Source organism: Notolabrus celidotus, chromosome 2 (genome assembly GCF_009762535.1).
Source record: "Notolabrus celidotus isolate fNotCel1 chromosome 2, fNotCel1.pri, whole genome shotgun sequence".
NCBI classification, from domain to species: domain Eukaryota; kingdom Metazoa; phylum Chordata; class Actinopteri; order Labriformes; family Labridae; genus Notolabrus; species Notolabrus celidotus.
In genome coordinates, this window is record NC_048273.1 from 33,364,896 (window position 1) to 33,389,906 (window position 25,011).

The 25,011-nt window shown below is 39.4% G+C and overlaps 1 protein-coding gene across 1 annotated transcript in view; it reads left to right on the forward strand.

Moving 5' to 3' along the window:
- Positions 1 to 25,011, forward strand: part of si:ch211-51h4.2 — a 99,682-nt gene that overhangs the window by 10,850 nt on the left and 63,821 nt on the right. The window contains exons 3-7 of the mRNA XM_034702909.1: positions 1,918 to 1,991; positions 2,261 to 2,329; positions 3,583 to 3,682; positions 12,130 to 12,268; positions 21,014 to 21,079. Of these exons, the coding sequence (XP_034558800.1) occupies positions 1,918 to 1,991; positions 2,261 to 2,329; positions 3,583 to 3,682; positions 12,130 to 12,268; positions 21,014 to 21,079 (448 nt within the window). The remainder of the gene's footprint in view (positions 1 to 1,917; positions 1,992 to 2,260; positions 2,330 to 3,582; positions 3,683 to 12,129; positions 12,269 to 21,013; positions 21,080 to 25,011) is intronic.

Sequence of the window (25,011 nt, forward strand, 5' to 3'; positions counted from 1 at the left end):
ATTACTCTATTTCATTAGACAGTGCATCTGACAAAAACAATCAGATATAACATAATCCATCCTCTGTTATATTGAATTTATGATTTTGCTTTCAGTATTTTGTCTTTAAAACTCACATCAAACACTTTTTAATCTCAGCTCATCACATACAGACTGTTTAAAAGGTCTGTTTCAGGGCACCCTTAGTGACTGTTTAAAAGGTCTGTTTCAGGGCACCCTTAGTGACTGTTTTAAGGTCCGTCTTTTCTCTGTTATTAAACTCAGCTGATGTTAAGTTTCAGTTAAGTCCGAGCCGCTGCAACGTCCAATCAGTGAGTGATATTCGATACGGGGGTGTGTCTATCAGAGAAAAGACTTCTGCAAAGTCTGCTCTCGTGTTTCCTCGATTATCCCTCCTCCGATCAGTCTCCTTGCTCCTCGCTCCTCTCTCCTCCAGCAGCGTTAAGAGCTTTGGGACACAAGTTAAAATGGCGCGTCAGTAACTACTTCCGGTTCAGCCGAGGAGCAAGGAGCGAGGAGACTGCAGTTTAGAGATTTGAGATGCACCCACAGAGACTAAATAGACACACTGGGTAACGAGTAAGGACAACAGGTGAGGACAACAAGGCCCAGGTGAAGACAATTATTAAGGCGGGAAGACACAGGTAGTAACACTAAATTTAACACAAGAATATTATATAGAATAAAACACTGAAAACAAACTCAAGACCACAGGAAAACATAGGTAGCAACACGACAAGACACAAAACACACAAGAACAGCAACAGATAAAACACAGAACATGGAGCAATGAAACACAAAGTAAAACCAGAAAACCAGAAAAAGAAAACACAACATAAAAGCAACCCATGACAATTTGCTCAACAATTAACATAAAATCAGTTCTTAAAAGATCCCTTTTTAGCCTGATGATTCTTCAACAGGGCTCAAAAAGATATAAAGAGCCTTGGACATACTATATACAAAAATGGAAATGTTCAAATGAAAGGAATGAAATACAGATTTTGAAAGACTAACACATAAAAAACTGAAATAATATCACTGGAAAGTAAAAAAAAATGACTTGCCTACTCAACTCAACTCAACTCAACTCAACTCAACTCAACTCAACTCAACTTTATTCATATAGCACCTTTCTTACAAACAAACATTTTCTTTGCAATGGTAGAATTATAAAAGGCATGATTATAAATAAAATGAAATCAATACAGTTAAATGAACAAAATAAGTGATTGTAGAAAGGAATGTTAAAAGTACAGTAAAGTTAAAAAGATCAGATAAATACAAGAAATACATAGATAAATCAATAAATAAGATAAATAAATGTTAAAGCACTCTACAAAACCCTTTACTTTTGCAGTTATTAAAGTCAATTTAACAGACCTTTGATTATTTAGTAGGGACTGGGTCTTTTTTATTCAACGTAAAAGATCATTGGAACTTTGGTCTTCTTAATTTGTTCTTTCTACTGCATCTCCTCTTTATAATATCAGTTCATTTTGAAATATAATCAAGCCTCTGTCCGTCTTTTGACTCTCATTGGCAGAACAAATTTCACTGTGGTTTATGAAGTGTAGTTAACACAAGGGAGATTTTTGTAGAGGTGGGAATTACATGGGACATTAGATTTAACTGCTTTGTTTTCAGCAGGGTCTTCATGTAGTTCCATAAAGGTGGAGCCCTTCCAAGTTAATACTTGTTCAATCATTTAAATCTCATATTGAAATCAGCACTATCCATTAAGTTTTATGGTAAGTTGAAGCCAGAATGGAAAGGAGTGTCTGTGAGGGACAATTACGAGCCGTGACAGTGATAGACAGGCAGGTAGATGTGCATACAAAATGTAAAACATTGTCTTGTAAGTGTCTGTGTTTGAAATCAAACTCAAAACCAGGTCCACATTGTTTCAATCTGTAGGTCTTCCAGTAACGATAGCCCATGCTGGACTGGTGCCTTTTCTCGTCTCCTTTCTCGTTGGCTTCTTCGTCCAGGTAAGGAAAACATTGACCTTGATAGATTCATATCTTCTGCAAATCACGGGTTGGTTAGGGGAAATAGAAGATCCTGGAATAAGAGTGGAATTAAGACCTGGGTAGGAGTCTGGTAACTTTTTATAAGTAGAGGGTAGATTTCGAAGTTGGAGATTTTTAACATTTGTATTTTATCTGCCAGTGAATATTTACAAATGTTGAAGTTACTTTGCCCTGAATAATAAAAAAAAATCTGTCATGAAATTAATTTCCCATCCTTTGTTTTTCAGGCTTTACTCATCTACCTGTTTGTGGAACTTCTTCAGAAATGTCAGGTTGTGCAGCTGGAATCTCTAAAGGTATGCAGCCAAGCAATACACATACCTGCATGCATCTTGAAGCTCCGTTGATAAAATCCAGTGAAGAGTTTTAGCTCATTAGTGGAAGGTTACACTGAATGCAAGAAGAAAAGGATGATGCAGGGAGGTAAAATTCTTTAAATCACACCATAAAATTAAATACCCCTCTTTAGTTTGTCCTCTATGCTCAATTTATTTTGATTGAAGCAGATGGCACTATAATGAAGGACTAATGTTTGCAACAAGTGTGCTAAGCTCAGCCTTCATGATAGAACGTATTCATGGGAAATTTTTTGGACTTGTAAGAAGGAGCCATGACTAGGGTTGCAAAGGGGTGGAAATTTTCAGGGAAATTTCCAGAAAGTTTCTGGTAAATTTCAATGGGAAGTTAAGCTGGGGAATTTTGGAAATATTCCAAATTGGAAACCTTCCATTGGGAATTGTGGGAATTACTGGGAATTGTGGGAATTTATGGGAATTTATGGGAATTAACTGGGAATTGAGGGTAATTTAATGGAAAGGTATCGTATCCAAGCATAAATATTTGTTTTGTTATAAGCAGACATCCATTATTTGTAAGTAGAACTTTATCAAGTGTTAAATATTTTATTGAACAATCAATTCTTTCATTGAAGAACAGAAACATGAATGTTGAGTTAGATATTACTCATCCCTCTGACCCAACCCATTGAAAAATTAACAAAAATGCAATCCCAACAAAGTTCCATCCAAGAAAAGAGCTGCTCTCCCTCCAACAAAGTCACATTCAACATGCAAATAAAAAAGCATCTTCCCTCAAGCTTCTCAAGCCTAGCCTCTGCATTTTTGCTAAACCACCTAAGGCAATGGGCTCTTCCTGGGTCTCATCAACATCCTCCATGTCCACTTCCTCAACATCCAACTCTGACTCTTCCTCTTCAGTGTCACTGTCCATCCTTGTTGAGGATGGCTCTGCATAGATATTCAACTGTACTTGCATGAAATCTGGTTGTTTTAGTCAGGATTATGTTAGAATATATTTTCCCCAACTATATTTAAGTTCCACGATTATTTAATTTGACACTTAATAATAGGCCAAGATGTGCTCAATAAAACGCCTTTTTACAGAAACACAACATGTATCAAACATGCCATGGTACTTTTGTTTTTTCCTTTATTTGCTCATTATGCTAGTTTGTTATGGTAAAACTTGAGAAGAAAAAAAACACCATTATGATTTTACAACTTGATTGATCTGTCTTTGTTGATCTTAGACAGGCGTGGCAGAGTGTATCGTGATGGATCAGGTTGGTATGGAGGATCCAGTACACACAGAGGAAGAGGATGATGATGACAGTGAAAATGCAGAAGCTGGTAAGAAACCTTTTTGCTAGGCTCTTTGAAAAAATGTTATATTTCCAGTAATTACATTTATCTAAAATTAAAATAACTAGTACATTTCTTAATATCAGTAATCTGCACTGCAAGATCTCAGTTTGTAGATAACATAGATTAACTCACTGGGATGGTCTAAGAAATATCTGATGAAGACAACAGCGGCGAGCAAGATATGTTATTCTGCCTTTTTGATATTTAGGAATGGAATTAAATTGTCTAAGTAAACTTTTTAATAATAACAGCTTATTTATCAAGACAATAGCATGACAGGTCACACACTGACACTCAAATAGACACAATAGTCTCCACTGCTGCTGCCGGGTCGATGTTCCACATAGGATTTAATATAGAATGTAGGCCAAATAAATATAAACAAGTAACATTTTGATATTCAGTTGTCAAGGCTTAATCTTCCCTGCACACCTGTCTATTTGTATGATTTTCAGTAGCAGCATCATGTGGCTAAACGGTGTTCACATGTATTTACACTTCCAGACCCTTTGGGATATCAGTCATTATGCAGAAAGCTTTTCAAGCATGATTATTGGTGGATTAGTGATGAGGCTTATTCAAGGCTGATCCTGTTATTTCCTAATAAAGTGACAAGCTCTTTCATTACATTTTGGGATTTGGTAGACATACATGAGCTCATGCATACTGGCCTATTTTTGGGTTCTCCCTGGGTTCATGTGTAGAAAGACACTCACATTACATATTCTGACTATCAGTGACACTCAAAGCGTCACCTCATTGATGAAGAGATGGCGTCAGCTGGTCACAAATCTCAGCTATAATGCAGTTAAGATGAAATGAGGACTATAGATTTGTCACTCTAAATGTATGAAAGACCCCTCTAAGTACTTCATGTGTTGAGATGGTCAATCATAAATGGGAGGTAAATACTGCATTTTCTTATTTACTCTGAAAATGTAAGGAATATGTGTAATAACAGACAAGACACTCGACCTGGATGTTACAGCCATCTACAGAGTCTTTTGAGCATACTATGTTGTCAAGATTTATTCCCACAAAAAAAGAATGAAAAAAGCACTGGAAAGAAAGTGGACTACTACTCATATTCCCCGAACACAACTTAACTCTTCCGGCTAAATCTGAGAAAAGCTGCTACTTATTTTCTCAGCTTCACTTTGATCTTTTTTCTTCTGACAGGGTAATTGGCGAGAGCTTGAAACAATTTTTGTACAAGTCCAGTAAGCTCATGTGTGGCCTTCGAGGCAGTTTAGCAGGAAATGCTGAAAGCTTCAAGATTTCACACCTGATTTATGATCATGTAAACATCACGATGACGGAGCACTATTTAAAGATTAATTCATTCACTCTGTGGCCATGTACATTGTTCATTTTTGTAACAATCTGGAAGTGCAAAAAATTGCAGTTCCTTGAGTGTCCTCCAGAGGCTGGCTGCAAAATATAAGATTATATACACTGGAGATCAAAATTAGAGAACAATCTACAATTTCCTAAATATCAAGGTCACTGCATAGTCATATTTGAAATGATCTAAGCAGGAGTAAAAAAGCAATATTTTAAACATATTTCAAGAGTTAAATATATTCTGAAGCACAGTATAAAAAACTTAAGTGAGATATTAGAAAAAGAACACTGATCAAAATTAGAGAACACTTTCAGATATCTCCCAGTTATTGGTGTTAATCTGACACTTGGTGCTAATTTCCTTGATTATATGACAACCCTTATTTAACTGGCAGCCTAACTTCCAGTTTCACTGACTCTGCAAGATGGTGAGCCGTTCTAAAGTGACTGAAACCCTCCGACAGCAGGTTGTCCAGATGAAGGCCAAAGGAATGACCCTCTCAGCCATAGCAAGACAAGTTGGTCATTCCAAATCTGTGATTTCAAGAATATTGCATCTTTACAACGTCACAAACTCATTCAAGTCCCCCAAGAAGGCTGGTTGTCCACGAAAGACAAATGCAAGAGAGGACAGCATAATGCAGAGGATCTCAATGGGCAATCGTTTCAACACTGCAGCTGGAATTGCTCGCCTGTTCAGTGCTGAACAGGGTAAGGATCTGTCTCGTCATACAGTGTCTCGACGTTTAAGAGCATTTGGACTGAAAGCCAACTCTACAGTGACCAAACCTCTCATTAGCAGAAAGAATCAAAAGGCTAGACTAACCTTTGCTGAGGAGCATGTTGTGTGGACAGAGGAGAACTGGTCCAAAGTTCACTTTAGTGATGAAAGCAAGTTGAATTTATTTGGGTCCGATGGGAAACATTATGTTCGTCGACAAACTGGGGAAAGACTGAACGCAAAGTGTGTAAAGAAGTCAGTGAAAGGTGGAGGGGGAAGTGTCATGGTTTGGGGCATGTTTTCTGCAGCAGGAGTTGGGCCTCTTATACAGCTACATGACAGAGTGAATGCAAATGTTTACCAGAACCTTCTGCAACAACATATGGTTCCTTCCCTGCATTCATCACCCAATCAGCTGGTAGTGTTCATGCAGGACAATGCTCCCTGTCACACAGCAAAACTGGTAAAGCAGTTCCTTGAAACTGAAAACATTGAAATAATGTTTTCAGAGTCCTGATCTAAACCCAATAGAGAACCTCTGGAAAGTCCTTGGCAACAAAGTTATGGCCAAGAAACCCACTACAGCCACCAAATTGTGGAAGAGACTGGAAGAGACTGGAAGAAGAGTGGATCAAAATCACACCAGAGCTGTATGAGAGACTAGTGATGTCCTGTGGCCGTAGATGTTATGAAGTCATTCAAAGCAAGGCCTGTACACATCCTACTAATTGTTGACTGTTGTAACCTTCAGAAAATGTAGTTGTCATATTGTTCCATGCTACAGTCATTGTTGTTCTCTAATTTTGATCATTGTGTTTTCTGCTAAATTCAGTTTTTTTTTTAAATGCCTTAGTTATTTTGTAAAAAAAATGTTCTAGTAGCATAGTATAGCCACAACAAAAAATCCTTCAACTGTTGGGCAGGGAAGATTACATTATTGCAGAAGAAATCAATCGTTTATAAATTGTTCTCTAATTTTGATCTCTAGTGTAGATGCTGTGAGTTATCCAAAAGTTCTCATTACTAGGGGCACAGCTGTGTTAACGGACAGCTGGTTGGTTGTAGCTGTTTGCCAGCTGGCTAAAGGCCCACCTCAACTCCATCTCTATGTCTATTTCAAGGTAGATCGAGATGAACTAAGTCAGTGTTTTCGATATCGGACCACCATTATTTTGCCTCATAAACAATCAATTAATCAATATTTATTTGTATAGCGCCAAATCACAAGAAACGTTATCTCAAGACACTTTTAAAAACATAGGAGGTCTAGACCACTCTGTCAATATATATCTAATTTATCAGAATATATATCTAAAAAAAGAAATGTTCATCAAAGATGTCAGATTGGTCATAATCCTCCTGTCAGCCACCACCTCCAAAGGGTCCAGGACTGAGCTGGCCTTCTTCACCAGTGTGTTCAGTCTTGCTCTCCTGTATCCTGTCCATCCACAGCAGGTTGAATCCTTCCAATGTGGCGTTCGTGTCCGGTGTTAGCTCTGTTAGCATGATGCTACTCTGCCAGTGTTCCCTCTGGTGCTGGGTTAGCTCGTCCACCTTATCGTAGACAGATCTTACATTCCCCATAACGGTGGGTGGAAGGACAGGTTCGATGTTGTCTTTTCTTAGCTTGCACCTCAGTACCAGCACTCAATGTGACTGGTATTTATACTCACAATCAGTGACATCACAGAGACAAAAACTGTTTTCGAAACCGCCTGCTACATACTACCTAGAAATGTAGTATGCAGTACGTACAGCATACTACATACTACATTTGAAGGTAGTATGTAGTATGTCTGTTCTGTTAGATCTGTTTTGCAGTATGCTGGGTCAGGTGTCCCTTGATTTCCAGTTTCGGAAAGTGGAAGTAAACAACAGCCAAGCTGATAGCAAAACTGCTTCTTTGGCATTCACTTATCAGTCCCTCCAGGAATTTGTGATATCGCGATCCCAAGTATCAACGCAAATTCAACCAATCAGCGCGATTTCTGTGCGGCATTGCAATTTTATACAATCACCTAAGCTCTCCCGCAAATTTGACCAATCACCTTAACCTCAGCCCCTGTACGTCATCGGTTTCGTCATCAATTTCACTTCCTTGTTTGCGGTTGACAAGATGAAGACATGTCCGACGTGAAAAAGTACATTTACCAACTAATATTTCTGCCAAAGTTCGTGCAAGTCAGTTTCCGGATCTTTTACATCAGGGGTGTCCAAACTTTTTTCAAAGAGGGCCACTTTTGATGTTGTCAGACTGCCTCAGGGCCAGCGGCTCCTACCGAGACTTCGTAATCATAAAAGTTATATATGAAATCTCTATTTGATAACAATTATTTAAATTTTTTTCTCAATACATCAGTAACTAGGTAGTCCTCAGTTCTCCACAAGCCATGTATACATTAGCAAACTTTATCTTCTGGAGGAAAATGGTCAGGCAGTGTGAGAAAAATATTGTATCATTATTTTCCTATGGCAGGATCATGATCTGGATTTCATCACACTTCTTTTTCATGTTGTTTTAAAGACTTTTCTGACCAGCAGACAACATTTCAAGAACAAAATCATTATTTTCCTGAGTTCTGTTTTAAGTTTAGTTTTATGCACCAAATTTTGCCTTTTCTACACAATGTCATAATTTTGATCTTGTCTTGTGATCTCTTTTGTGTCTTCTGAACTTTTAGTGTTCATCAAGAACATTTTCACATCATGATAAAAACATTAATTTGAAAACCTGTCAGCTTTAAGAGTTCTTGTGTTTCTTCTTTATTGCCATCTTGCAGAATTCCCAGTGCTTTGGCTTTAGACAGGTAGTCTATATGAAGCTTTTTGAGATGTTTCTGGATTGACTTTAGTTTTGTTTGTGCTCTTGAAAGAAACTACAAATGTACAGATGATTCAGAATGGGATTAATTTCTGTGCTATAAATAAGACATTTTAATATGGAAGCTTGGGGCCAGAAATAAATGGACCTTGGGCCGCAATTGGCCCCCGGGCCGCACTTTGGACACCCCTGTTTTACATGATAGCGGTGGTAAACAGTTTTGCATGGCGTGCAATATCGTGGTGGAACATCAACGTAAGTCCTCAGTTGATCGGCACTTTTCAACAGCAAAACACTCATGGAGAATGGGTGAAAAGTGGGGACAGCAGGCAAGACAAGGGATGATGACAATGTTCTTGTTTACTACTCAGTTTTAAGTGAAATAATATTTTTTTTAATTGTTTAACTATATGCAGTGCAGTATTTCACAAAGTCTGGAAGATTTAGATACCTGTGTGCAAATAAAGTATATTTTGTTAAAATAGTTGAAATCTCAAGCATTTTTTAGTAAGGCCACCAACAACACTAAAAACAACTGCCAATAGTTTAGCATATTTACTTGCCCCTGAGATGTTATTGGGGAAAAAAGCTTAAAAAAATTGCAAGCTTTCAACGCAATTTTTAAAAAATTGTCTCAAAATCAGACTTTTTGGGCCGCAGCAATGACAAATAAAACCTGCGAAATGCTGGAGGGACTGACTTATTATGAAAGGGCAAGAAGTGGTTGATATGGAATTTAATAATTTTCAGAGGCACCCAAAAACTGAGTGCCCCCGTCAAAAAAGAAGAAAGAAGAAAAAGCAGAAAGAGTGCTTTGCATTGTGGGAAACAGTACACGAGGCAGACTGGTCTGATGCATACTGGGAAATTCAGTAGACATCCGAGGAGTTTTGGCATACTGCAGAATTTGCTCTCGTTCATCTCGTATAGTAGGCAGTTTTGAAAACAGCAATGTCCTTGTTCAATGCAGTCTATGATGAGTGAGTAAAAAGTCAGTTTTCCAGTGCAATTCAGTATGATGCTAAATAAAGGCATCACTGTTCATATAGTTTTATTAAGCCCGTCTTGAGCTAAAATTGTGCCCATAATATTAATAGTAACCATATTCTTGCAATATTTATATATGAGTCAGATGAATCTTCAAATTTTCAACATAATACACAAGTCAATGTCAAAGTGATGAAATATTATTTTGAGTACACTGCAAGTATCTGGGAATTTTTGTTTCCTAGGTAATAGATTGTTATTGACTGCACTGCTTTTAAACAAAAAAAGTTAGACATAAATAAAAAAATAAAAAACATATTTGAGTTGCATGTTGTATTACTCACAGCGGTGTCATCACAGTGTTGTATAGATGTGTTAACTTTAATACTTTTACAGTTGTACATATTAGGAGTTCTTCTTCCAGCTCTATTTATAAATTGTATTTGCACATTTAGAGTAAAACCCAAAAGGCAACCTAATCTGGAGTACTTAAAGACATTCTGCCCCTTATCCAGACTGTGTCTGCAGGTCTGAATGTTAACAAACTAAGGAAGCCTTTTTAAATGAGACACAACCTGTCTTCCACAATTTCAACCAAGTTCAGTTGCCTTTTGGAATAAACCTTCACAGACAGATGTATTATAGATTGAAACAGCCCCCTGCTCTGTGTCCACTTGTGTAGACTTTCCTTTGTAATCTAATCAAATCAGACTAGATGCCTCATACCAATAAAATGTGCATGTGCTGGCCAAACGCTTGCTGGTGTTGAGTACTGCCACCTTTTTTATTTAAACTGAAGCACTAACACAGATGGTTGGACAGGGTGTGTTTATGTGTGAATGCCCTACTTTTATATAACAGACTTCTGCATTGCCATTAATTTAACATGCTTGTTGGCCATTAATTTAATATGCCTGTTTTGACTATGATATTTAATAATGTACACTCTGCCAGGACCACTCACATCAAAGTTATTACACTATAAACATGCAGTACAATTATGATTGGCTGAACGGTCCTGCTCTAAAAGCTCCCCACCTGTTTATGCAGCATGTATGGGAGCTCAAACCAAAATGAGTGCTGGTAGACCCCCTGGGTCCCCTGAAGAAAGAACCTGCTGCAACAGCTGTATTATCGTTCAAGTTTAGAGAAGTCAGCAGTTTAAAGAAAATCAAAGAGGACCTATTATGCTGATTTCCAGCTCAGTATTTTTAATCTGGGATTTTGCCAAAGTGGCTTTGCATGATTCACAGTTCAGAAAATCAACATCTCTTTGACAGTGGCTCTCTGTTACCTCTTTTCGACCAATGTGAACCGGGTTGTATTTCCAGGCTGGTGCTTGCGCTGGTTCAGAGCTAGTTGAACTCGTGAACCAACACGGCATCTGTTTGTTTTTCCGCCCGCTTGAGCCCGTGGAAGAGGCACGTCATGATGTCAGATTTACGTGACCGTTTTTCCCAGCTGTGCTGGCACGAACTTTCCCTCACAAAAACAGCGATGGTGGTCTCCTCGACTCACCACTGCTTTGCCTTGGAATCCATTAGTCTTTTTTATTTTTTCACTGCAGGACAATGGGGGAAACAAGTTTGGTTTGTGTTTTTGATCAAAATTAAAACCAGTCTCCTTTACTGAATAAATAGTGACATCTTTATTTTTGTGCACAAATGTGTTGCCAACCACCTCCATATGTGGCCTGAGAAGGGTTGCAAAATTCTGGGAATTTTCAAAGTTGGAAACTTTCTAAGGGAATTAAAGGGCATTTATGGAAATTAACCAGGAATTTACTAAATTGAAGGTTGGCTCTTAAAAGGGAACTTAAATACAGTTGGGGAAAATATATTTGAGCATAATCCTGACTAAAACAACCAGATTTCATGCAAGTACAGTTGAATATCTCTGCTATTCCTCAATCACATGCACATAGCACACTGCTTACTGCAGGGCTGTTGAGACCATGCCCCCTACATGGAGGACTATGCATTCCTCCATCACATGCACAGATGATTTCTAGAATCCTGGACCACACTTTTGAGCCCAGAGCACAAGGTTATTGAAGCCACATATTTGAGCCTGTGGGTCGGGGGGATGAGTAATATTTAACTCAACATTCATGTTTTTGTTCTTCAATGAAAGAATTGATTGTTCAATACAATATTTAACACTTGATAAAGTTCTACTTACAAAGAAATCTGTTTTAATTGTATTATTTTGGATGGATGTCTGCTTATAACAAAACAAATATTTATGCTTGGATATGATCCCTTTCCATTAAATTACCCACAATTCCCAGTTAACTCTCATTAATCCCCATAAACACCATAATGGTTCCACCCCTTTGCAACCCTAGGCCTGAGTGATCCCCAATGGGTCCAGGGTGCATTCGTACCTATACTTCAGTTTGTTCACTTGTGATCTGGATGTTGGTACTAGTTGTAAACAGGTTATACATGAGGACAGGCTGTCAATCTGGATGCTAGTGTCATTAGTTTGTGGAGTTTGTAGAAGCTTGGAGTTCAGTAAACTGACAGCTGTGTACATTTGCATGTCTGTGTTTGTCAGATACAGGTTTACTCCAGACAGATGCAGTACCTGTGCACAACCAAGAAGACAGCCTGCAGCCCAACCTTCATCTGCTTGGCCACATCTTCCTCTCCTGGCACATGAGCCACGCCTTCAACTGCATCCTTCTCTTCCAATTGTAAGTTACCGATCATACAGTAAATTAAAATAAGTGGCTGTGGGTGGATATGTTGTTTTCAGTCTATATTTTTCAGTCCATTATAGCTACATGCTAAGTTTACCCCTGTAGATAGTAGGGATGGGCATTTCAAACCAATTTGAATAACCTGCCTGCAAATAACAATGGACAGACACAGTAATGGATTTGCCAGTGAATTGCAGCTTTTAGCAGCTGGAGAGTCAGATATTTCCCTGAGGAGTTGAAGGACAGAGCTGAGAGATTATGAATTCTTCACTTCAGGTTACCAAGTGTTGCTTTGTCTCTGCAGAATTTAGGAAGAGACATGTGTCTTAATACATTTGCATCTTTTTAGATAATGCATTATAGCAGTTGCAGCTTGTTGCACCGCTCCAAAGTGATACAAATTATTTAGTGCAGTTTTTTTTTTTCCATTTAATGTTGATATTTGATTAAATTAATTATCCAACAGGGAAATTGGTTTGCAATGTGACCAACATAGCTTTTCAGTTTCATGTAAATACACTCAGTTATGAACACCCCCTGCTCTTTGTCCAAGAATATACTGTATGTTTTTGCAGAAGGTCCAATGACTGTACTAAGATGCAAGTATAAATATAATACCATACTGTTGTAGAACCAAGAGATTATTTATCTTAAGTAACATAAGTTTCAGTCATGATGAGTCTGGTTCTGCTCAAGGTTTCTGCCTGTTCAAAGGAAGTTTTTCCTTGCCGCTGTAACTAGCTAAATACTGTGAGGTGCAATGCTCATGGTGGATTAAGGTGGGGTAAGACCAAGCGGCAACCTCCGGTCTAAAAATATGAGTCCAATGCAGAAGTGCTAAAAACTGCAGTTCATCGAGGATCCGCCTGAGGCTGGCTCTGGAAGTACCAGAAACCACATACATCCAATTCAAAAAAGCCGATCTTTACAGCAGAAATAAACATGTTTACAGCCTGGTACAAAAGACGAGTGTAGTCTGGATAGCTCATTCCTTGAATGGCGCACACATTGTACAGGGGGTGAATTATTTTCTAACGCAGCAATTTTGAAGATATTGAGATTACGAGTCTTCCAATGAGAGGCACTGCAGCTGTTGGCTAGGAGGCTCAAAGCCCGCCTCTTTATGTCACAATCACTCGACAGCAGCAACATGGCTCCCGCCGACGATTGGCCTCAAAACAGCGCTTCAGGGGCACTGGTTGCCTCGCGGTCTAAGCATCCCACATACAGAGGCTACAGTCCTCGTTGCAGGGGTCGCTGGTTCGATTCCCGGCTGGTCAAGCATCTCCTGCATGTCTTCCCCCGCTCTCTACTCCCCACATTTCCTGTCTCTCTTCAGCTGTCCTATCAAATAAAGAACAAAAACAAAACAAAAAAAAACAGCTCTTCAGAAACAGACGGGTGACGTCACGGATACTACATCCATATTTTATACAGTCTATGGGTAAGTCTTACCCTGTCTTGGTGTTGGGTCTCTGTTAATAATTTAACAGAGTGGTCTAGACCTGCTCTGTTTGTAAAAGCATCTTGAGATAACTATTGTTGTGATTTGGCGCTATACAAATAAAGATTGTTTGATGTTACTTAAAGTCAGTAGACATAAACTCTCATATCTTATTAATTTACTGCATTTGCAAAATGCAATGCTCTGTATATGCTTTTCAGTGTTTTATGATGACTCTATGCTTAAGCTAAAATACTTACTCCTTAAAGCTGGGGTTGGTAATCAGATTTAGATACACTTTTTGTTATACTGGTTAAAATGATCTTTATGTCCTGATGGCAATCAATACATAATGTGTTCCTAAAAAAGAGTGAAAAAAAACTGCTATCTACAGCCGGAGTAAACCTGGGAAAACACCAACCAATCACCGTTTTTTGGGTCCCCAAATTTTAGTTCTGCCCTCCTCCTGCGCGTACATTTCCCCGGCGTGCACTCCTCCGAGTCCCCGTCTCCTGCCTCTACTTCCCCTGACTCTATTTACTGCCCCTCTCGCTCGTCCTCGGGCCTGTCCCCTCTGACCTGATGAGGTGCTTTGCTCAGGACTGTAGTCCGGATCAGAGTCTAAAAAGCTCTCACCAACAAGCAGAATAATAAATGACGTTCAGTAAGTCCTACAGAAAATATATATGTACTGTAGCGTCCGTCCGGACGCTGTAGTGATGACGAGCCAATTCGTGAACACGTTGATCTTTAATAACCGGTCACTGTCGGCCGTGATCACGCCAACCAACAAAACAACAATCAATGTTTGAATGAATGAAGAACTTCTCTTGTCTCTCCTCTCTCCCACTCGAACACTCTACACCTCTCCTGATGCCTTCACTGACCGTCAACACTGTAGGAATTAAGAACATCTACACTGAACACGCTTAACAAACAGTAGAGCTGTTACAGTATTATATGTGTTATAACTTTTCTCCTGATATCGTGTCAACAGTACAACTGGATAATGCTAGCATGACAGCTGTGAGTACTAACAGCAGCCATGTTTGTTTGTGTTTTTAACTTTCACTATGAGAATGTTTTGGTGAGGACCGGTTTTGAATCAGTCACGATCATATGGTCGAGAATCAGCGGCGCTCGTGCATGTGAGCGGGGGGGCGTCATTTTGGAGGAGCTCCGAGGGAGGAGGGGAGGGGTTAGACGGAGTCATGAGGAAAAGCTACATTCAAATTCATGCTAGTTTTCCGAGACTACCAACCCCAGCTTTAATTATTGAATTTAAGAAAGAACAGTACCCTCTCAAGTGATGACATGTAGTTCTACTGGCTGTTCTACTTTTACCATTGTTGAGGGAATAAAATGCCTTACCCGAGCATCTCTAGTAGAACAATGTGGAAAGAAGCTGTCAAGTCATATTAAGGCTGCACAATTTAATTTTACTCTCAGTCATGATTTAGGCCTTCTCCTGATGAAAGAAACAGGATTGATGGCGATTCATGACACTTAAAATGTGTGCTCCTCCCTCAGAAAAATCTTGAGTAATGAGGTCATTGATTGAAAATAGTACATTAAGAAATGCATTACCCTATTTAAGTTTTGTTACGTTATGTATTAGGTTATGTATTTATATTGTCCAACTGATATTAAAAGGCATAGTTCAGCTTTTTGGGAGTTTTTGGGAGTAACATGTGTTAGCTACAAGGGATGCAGATCAGTTTGGCCCCTTTGTTAAAAGACCAGGTGGTGAACTGGAATGGAAGCTAGGCTACAAACAGCTGCAGACGTGTTATGTCAAATTAGAGCTTATAAATGTTTGCGTTTAGCACACAGCGATTTATACAGGGAAGAATAAAGAGAAGACATAGGAGATGAAATGTGTGGCCTACATGTGGCGATTCAGTGAAGTGCTGTGAATTCAGGAAATACAATGCTGTACAGCGGACCAATCATGCAGAGTTACATTTGGGAGGAGGTGCACATCGGGCTGCTTGGGTAGGGTTCTGCGGCGGAAAAGGACGATGCAGACCTAGTGCAGAGGCAACTGTGTTGATTCGAAGCAGAAGTATAAACAAGGCTTTAGCCGTCAGGGAGCCCATGAGTTTATGCACTATTCTGGGATGTGTCACAGGTTTCTCTGAAATTAATAAACCATTACTGTTAATAATTATGATTTCAGTATTCAACAAAATAAAAATGATTATAATTTTGGCCAATATTGTGCAGCCCTAAATCCTTTCATTTCCAGTGCTCTGGACCAGAACAGATGTTCTCAACAAAGCCTGGGCACCAGACTTGTGTTGAAGCTGTCCTTGAGGTTCAAACTTATATCACTGGCTTGTACTGCACAATTCTGAGATATTGGAACCTCCAGGCCTGAGCCAAATACTGTTAGCATATGATCACTGCAACATCTGCTGTCCCTGACACTTTTTATATCTTTAAAGTTTTCAGCTTGTAAATTTCACTTTTGCGATGCAGTGATGTGTCATTCTGTAAGAACATACACGATATACAGAATAGAATATACTGTTATAGTGTTAGTATGAAGTGCCATCTATTTTAAAGAAGATCCCAGGATATTTCCTGTCATAACAGTAAATTGGTATTTTTTCCTGAAGATTAACTCATTGACTTTCTCTGCTTCATATCATCTTTATCCGATGGGTTGTACCTAATGGTCCGTCTGAGCCCCTTTGTAAACATAATAGTCTAGAGAAGTTTTTGTACAGGTTAATCATTCATTTTAACAGAAGAAAAACACCCAGGAGTCACCCGAAAACATTAGCTCCATTCGGATTAGAAACAATGGAGTTGGTTGAATCTATTCACACATCCACTTGATTGTACGCAGCTGAGCACTTTGTGTTTTTTTGTATGTACATCTTGCAGCACAAACAGGGTTGTGTGTCTATGTGTGTGTCCTTATGGACACACAGGAAAGGGACAGGGCTTCTACCATTGCTGGTGGAAGGTCTTGTTATCAGTGTGCGAGCAGCTCTGTAACACCTGGCCAATCAATACTTCTCCCATTGTGTTCAAGGAGGCTTAGTGGCCGATCAATGCCTGAGCTCAACTGCACACACAAATACTGCACAGAACCTGACCTGCATGTTTTACCCTTGGCACCCCTTGGTCTTTGTGTGTTGTCCTACAAGAGGAGCAGTTGTACAACATACATAATGACACACTTATACCATGTAGGGAAGTGCAGATATACTGAGTGTGTAGGTCAGAAATATCAAAGCAGATTGTTTGCTGACAAAAACTGCAGTTAGTTTTAATAGATTACAATTTTCATGTACCTAAGTACATGATAACATATCTTTTATATTTAGTGTGGTTTAAAAAAATGAAGTTTAGAGGATAAAAGTTGAAACTAATTTCATTACTTGATTGTACCGCACTGAGTCTACTAAAGTAACACCAACACATACAGATGAGTGTCAAAGGGAAACTAGGTCAAATAATAAATTACATGTTTGACAATGAAGGAGAGCATTTGCAGAAAACTTGAGTAAAGCCAATACGAAAAAGAAAGAGCTTCAAAAAGCAAGAGCTTCTTTTAACTGCCATGTACAGCATGTTCATTTAAGGGAGATAACTTCTAAACTTCAGAGACTTTTCTACCCTTTGCTGTACAGTGTCTACTCTTTGATGTGATTTTGTCTTACTGAACTTGGAGAAACTTCCTCAAGGACTTCTAATTATTCTGGTTCATGTTGGACCTCTCATTTGTATGTAGGAAACATAATTTACAATTATTCAACAGATGCTTTGTCTATTAATCGGCCTTTAGAAGTGTGCTGGTGGCATAAATCTCTGCATATAATGTACACACCTCCAGTCAAATTGTTCCTATTCTGCATTAGTAATGGTCATGCTCCTTTAACTGAGAAAAAATTAATAATGGCATTATTCGTGAAGCACACAAAAAGAGTTTACAAAGTGCTTTGACATACAAATATATGCATGCATAAGAACAAAACATAAGAACCAGAAAAGAGGAGTAGTTGGTTGCCTGGTGTCAGTCTCAGTCTGGAGTTTTTGGCCCGTGCAAGGTGGAAGCAGGTGTGTGAGGAGATAGCTGTGAGGGTATCCCAAGCAGCAACCTCCAGTCTCGAAATATGAAGCCCATGCAGAAGTGTCACAAACTGCAACTCATTCAGTGTCCATTGAGTGAGAAAAAGATGATCTTTGTAGCAGAAATAAACATGTTTACAGCCTGGTTCAAAAAACGGCTTGGGTCTATGTAGCTAATTTCACTATTGGCACACACTGTAAGGGGGTGAATTTTTTTGTAACATTCAGAAGATAAGGGTAAAGGTAAACCTACTTTATTAATCAAATTTTCACTCGTGTTCTTATTTTGATGATGCTACATACACACGTAGTTTGTTATACATACAATCATGCACATACTGTACATGCTTAGGAGAGATGTCTGAGTGTGGAGGCTGCAATCCAACCAGTGCCAACCAAGAAGTTGGGGGTTTGGGGCCTTGCTCAAGGGCATCTCGGCAGTGCCCATGCAAATAGACCAGCACCTCTCTAGCCACCAGTCCACTTGCCAAACGTTGTCCACTCTGGGACTCCAAATCCCAAGGCAAGTCCCTATGGACTGAGCTACCGCCGCCCTAAAAGATATTAAGATTTCCAGTTTTGCCCATTTAAGGACATGACAGACTTGACTGACAGGCACACACACACTGTAGCTGTTGGCTAGGAGGCTTAAGCCCCGCCTCTTTACCTCACACTAGCTCCACAGCATTTCCAATATGGCTCCCCCGACGATTGGCCTCAAAACAGTGCTCAGGAACAGATGGGTGACGTCACGGATACTACGTCCATTATTTATTCAGTCTATGGGGTATCCTCATCTTCTGACGTCCCTAGATCAGCTCCATACTGAAAGCAATACTATGATGTAGGAAGATGAGTGCAAAAATTACCTAAATTACCCGTCTTAAGGCCACTGTCCTGTTAAAGAAGGGAACTTCACTGAGTGCTTATAAGTGCTGCACTTCTCTTTGTGAGTCTAACAAGCAGAGCAGAGCACGTTTGAACCCTTATGCCCATCTTACTATCTCACATTTGCGCTCTATAGCAGGAAAGTACTGTGCCACTGACTGTAGACTTAAAAACTAGTAGACTTTGTTAGTCCAAGGTGGAGCTACTTTCCTTCTCCTCAAGACAGCAACGTGCCACATTTGCACCTGACCACACTTCATTTAAAGATCAACATACCTGGTGTTAACAAGTTCAATTGTTATTAAAGCTGGGGTTGGCAGTCTCAGAAAACTAGCATGAATTTGAATGTAGCATGTCCTCATGACTCCGTCTAACCCCTCCCCTCCTCCCTCAGAGCTCCTCCAAAACGACGCCCCCCCGCTCACATGCACGAGCGCCGCTGATTCATGACCATATGATCGTGACTGATTCAAAACCGGTCCTCACCAAAACATTCCCATAGTGAAAGTTAAAAACACAAACAAACATGGCTGCTGTTAGTACTCACAACTGTCATTATAGCATTATCCAGTTGTACCAGTGAGACGATATCAGGAGAAAAGTTATAACATATATAATACTGTAACAGCTACTGTTTGTTAAACCTGTTCAGTGTAGATGCTCTTAATTCCTACAGTGTTGACGGTTAGTGAAGGCATCGGGAGACTGAGGTGTAGAGTGTGTGAGTGGAAGAGAGGAGAGACGAGCAAAGTTCTTCATTCATTCAAACATTGATTGTTGTTTTGTTGGTTGTCGTGATCACGGCCGACAGTGACCGGTTATTAAAGCTCAACGTGTTCACGAATCGGCTCGTCACCCCTACAGCGTCCGGACGGACGCTACAATACATATACATTTACTGTAGGACTTAGTAAATGTCATTCATTCTTCTGCTTGTCAGAGCCCCGTGGTGAGAGCTTTTTAGACTCTGATCCGGACTACAGTCCTGAGCAAAAAGCACCTCATCGGGTCAGAGGGGACAGGCCCGAGGTCGAGCGAGAGGGGCAGTCAGTAGAGTCAGGGGAAGCAGCGGCAGGAGACGGGGAAATGTACGCGCAGGAGGCGGGCAGAACGGCAGGACGGGATTTGAATGGTTTAAAATTTTGGCACCCAAAAAAGGCTGATTGGTTGGTGTTTTCCCAGGTTTACTCCGGCTGTAGATAGCAGCTTTTCTTCGCTCTTTTTTAAGAACACATTATGTATTGATTGCCATCGGGACATAAAGATCATTTTAACCAGTATAACAAAAAGTGGATCTAAATCTGATTACCAACCCCAGCTTTAACACAATGTGGGGTAAAAATGAGGAGGGTGTTGGATAGAAAATTACAAAGAAAGTTGTGCTGCACACCAAAACACTTAGCACTGGGTGTACGATGGGGCAGTAAATCTCTTGTGTGCTGACTGGGTGTCGATTTGTTTGAGGCACATTTTAGGGATTTAGGTAGCTTTAGAAGAATAGGACAGAATTTCCATGAAAATTAGATGAATATGTATGATAGGAATTTGAGATAATATATTGAGTTTGAATCATCCCTCTTTTTTCCACACCACTTGCTGTCTGGTCTGTGCTTTGCAGCTGTTCAGTTATTGCGTCCAAATCCAGGCCTCTGTCTGTAAGATGAAATTTCCCAAGTTTTTGGTATTTTCTTTTCAGATCTGAAAGTTCTCAGAGAGGAAATTTTAAAGAGTGGGTGTAAACCAACACTTAGCTGTCGGGAGAAACTGCTAATGGATTTGCACTCTCACCAACCAACCGTTGAGAGATTACACAGACTTAAAGTTAAAAGGAACAGGACAGATGTTGAGCTACAAAAACTTGTCTTGTCATTCACTTTGGATCAAAGCCTACAGTAAAAAACACTCATTTCTAATGTTTAAACACATCCTGCTCTTTTGTGAAGGTAACACATTTTGGAAGCAGATTCCTGGCACAGTTCGTCAGTGAGAGAAGCTTAAAGAAGGTAGAAAAAGCAAAACCAAAACATTTGCTTTAAGTATCCCCCAAAGGCAACTTTTGTTTTGAGCAAATGTAAAATAGAGAAGTTGTGAAGGATCAAGGCACTGCGCTGAAACAAGAAAGGATTTTAAATTTTAATCTCTTAGCTGCTCGTAGCCTCAGGCACTATGATGAGGCAACATCCTAATGTTTAATACAGCGAGGGAGTACTCACCGTGACAGTGGATGATGACCAATCATGAACTAATACCCAACAACCTGTCTCTCTTTTTGTCTTGGTTTCTCCTCCTTTTCTCCCACTTCTCCTCTTCTATCTTTCCTCCAGTATTTCGATCGGGATAAGTTATGTCTTAGCTGGCAGTGAGGCGTATGCAGCTCTTCTGAATGTCAGGTAAGTCTGCCCCACGGACACAAGTAATAAAGATCTGAGGAAAAATGAGATATAATAATGTAATGAAACTTTAATTTGGCTTCACTCACTAAAGGCTTCACAGGTTGGAGATTTCCAACTTTGATTTTTGAAGCAGTAAAAACTTGAAGGCTGAGTTGTCAGTTCATGGAAGTGTTGTTTCAGGCTACATGAGCCCACAATAGCATATTTTGATGAAATTGATTTTTCATAAACTGATGCATCCCTGATTGATGATACTTGCCCACTTCTCTGTGAGTCTGTGTAAGCATTGCATGAACTTGCAGCATTACTTTTAAATGTAAAAATCACATCCACACACAGCGGAGATATTTCTTCAGGCTAATATATTTTATTATCAAAAATTAAGGATTCATTACATTATTTTTAATGTCTCTGTTAGATGACTAAGCCCTGACTGAAATTTAAATATTTGCTAATGACTACTAAAATAATAATTAGCTGCAAGTCTTCTCATCTGTCACTCCCGTCACTTAACACTGTGGTTCCTACTTTCAAAAGGGTACACTGGACTAATTGGCCGACACGAGTCAGTGTTTTCAAATGCATCAATGTACTTCTAAATTCATTAATTATTGTTTCCTTCACTCAAGCTCTAATTGTCTGGGCTTCAAAACTTTGGGGAAATAATGCTTGAAGCCAGGCTTGTTATTTTCTGTACAAAAGGGAAGTAAACATGCCTCCAACTTTTTTTTTTGTTCACCAAGTGGTCCATTACTATCTCTTTAGAAGTTTTCAGCTTATGAGACCTTCTGCTTTATTGAAAGCATACTGCAATGTTACAAAGATGGTGTATTGTAACATGTTAATGTCGTAGTTGATGCATCAGACGTTTCATCTTGTTCATTAAAGGAACATTCAGCTAATTTTAGAGAAAATGCATGCTCCATCACTTTAAGTTGTCTTCTAGATGAAAAAAAGAACTGGATTTTGAACATGCTGCTGCATACAGTTAGGTTCAACACTATTTTTAGCTGATGAGTCAACTATACGGTTAAGTATTCAGAATCAATCAATGGACAGATTCACTTTCTTAACATTTTGAAAAATTAAGAAACAAACTGGCAAGTCCATGCCTTTACAACATTTTTGACCTCAGGGTGTTTATTGGCGTCAAGTTCAACTTTAAAGTTGCAGTTTTAAAGATGTCAGTTACAGCGGGGAAATAAGTACTTGAAACACCGCCGTTTTTGCAAGTTTTCCCACTTCTAAAGAATGGAGAGCTCTGTCATTTTTATCATAGGTACACTTTAAATGTGAGAGACATAATCTAAAAAGAAAATCCAGAAGAAAAAAAAAATCCGGATTGTATAATTTTTAAATGATTAATTTTCATTTTATTGCATGGAATAAGTATTTGATACAATAGAAAAATATAACATTTTTGGGAGAGAAACCTTTGTTTACGATTACAGAGGTCAGACGTTTCTTGTAGTTCTTCACCAGGTTTGCACACACTGCAGCTGGGATTTTAGCCCACTCCATACAGATCAGAGTTTATACCAAAAACTCCTATTTTGGTCTCATCTGACCACATGACCTTCTCCCATGCCTCATCTGGATCATCCAGATGGTCATTGGCAAACTGCAGATGGGTCTGGACATGTGCTGGCTGGAGCAGGGGGACCCTGTGCACGCTGCAGGATTTTAATCCATGACGGCTTAGTATGTTACTAATGGTAACCTTTGAGACTGTGGTCCCAGCTCTCTTCAGGTCATTGACCAGGTCCTCCCGTGTTGTTCCGGGCTGATCCCTCACCTTCTCATGATCATTGATACTCCACGAGGTGAGATTTTGTTTGGAGCCCCAGACCGAGAAAGATTGACAGTCATCTTGAGTTTCTTCCATTTTCTAATAATTGCCCAAACAGTTGTTTCCTTCTCTCCAAGATGTTTGCCTATGGTCCTGTAGCTCACCCCAGCCTTGTGCAGGTCTACAATTGTGTCCCTGGTGTCCTTACAGAGCTCTTTGGCCTTGCCCATGATGGAGAGGTTGGAGTCTGATTGTTTGAATGTGTGGCAGGTGTCTTTTATACAGGTAACGAGTCCAAACTGGTGAAATTAATACAGGTAATGAGGGGAGAATAGAGAATAGGAGGGTTTCTTTAAGACAAACAAGCAGGTCTGTGAGAGCCAGAACTCTTGCTGTTTGGTAGGTGATCAAATACTTATTTGATGCAATAAAATGAAATTTAATTATTAAAAAATCATACAATATGGTTTTGTGGATTTTCTTTTTAGATTCTGTCTCTCACAGTTGAAGTGTACCTACGATAAGAATTACAGACCTCTCCATTTTTTGTAAGTGGGAAAACTTCCAAAATCGGCAATGTATCAAATACTTATTTTCCCCACTGTATGTCCTGTTTGGCTTCAACCTTTCTGGTAAACACTGGTAGCAAGTGTGTCTTCCACCCAAGCACAGCCCTCCAAGATAGATTAATTGTTATCTTTGTCTACATGATTTCTGTCTTGTGCATTCAGCACAACAGTACAAAAGGTAGAATTGGAATATAATATTTGTCAGTATTTTTCAATTTGTGTTTAGTTACCTGAATACAAAATTTGTGTTGTGTTGGTAACTGAGAATAGGCCTTTTATATCAGCATACGGAACAGGTCCCCTTACCCAGAGGCCACCGTCTTGCACTGCCAATGTTTCTATTAAGCACAGAACAAACAAACCAGCATCTGGTATTTTTGGTATTTAGTAAGTGCACCGGTTGGAAGATGAAGAAGACAGGGGTTGTTGGGTGTTGTATTTTAAAAGACAGACAAAATGAGGGTCATACAGACACACTATGTCAATATGCATACCAATTGGTTTACAAGCTGTATAGTTAACATCAAATGTACATCACCCAAGGTAACAAACATCCAATAACCATCATTAAAATATATTAATAAGAAATGAATCGAAGAAAACTATTAAAATACTCAAGCAATCCATATCTAAGACATAAGGGACACCATAATAATAAATTCACTCACCATTGTTTTATCTCAATGTGTCACCCTGGACTGGCAAAGCCAACAGGAGCTGCTGCTTCTTCTTTGCATCCTGCTAAGGTTGTTTGCAGACTTGTGTTGGTTTATCCATTTCAGGGTTCTTTTAGATATTTCCATAATATATCTGGAAAGCCTTTATGGTCCAGGTTGGACTCTTCTCACCATGCTCTGCAGCAGTTATGTCTTCTTCTTTTTCTCTCCATCCATTTTAGACTGAGGCAGTTTAGATTTTTTCTGCTAGACTCGGCTCATTACTTCCTCACCGCAATGAGTAAATAATGGTTTAATGCATCCATGATAACATGAGAGGAGATCTGCTTTCAGAAAATAACTGCACTGGTCACATATTCCAATGCTGAAAATGAAACATGTTGAGTTTTTCTTGACATGATGCTCTGATGACATGTCTCTTCAGAAAGATTAAGGTTCTTTTAACCTCAAAATGACCTCCTATGAGATATTTTTAGTCATTGCAGTAATATTGTGTACATATTTGAGGCTAAAATACATGTGTGTTTAAACTGTAGTGTTCAAACTGTGCATTTGCATACTGCAGTCTGGAACTTACCTCTGCATACTCCTCCTCCAGCACTCTCAAATAACTGAAGCAAGAATCAATGCAGCACTGTTAGCCGTCTCTTCAAGCGATTGTTGTCTCACCGCCCCCCAAAGCATACCTCCTTTTCCCCTCTCCCAAGCCTGTAATTACCTTTATCAGTTAACGGGACTAATTTATTTTGTCATGCCTCAGTAAATACTTAACCCAAATTATATTATTCAAACTCTGCGGGTTTGTTGAACCGCTTCATTGGCACGCCTGGGTGCTTCATTATCGGCCTGCTCAGGGCCAGGGGAGATGCTACGAGGCACTTAGGGAGTAGGAAG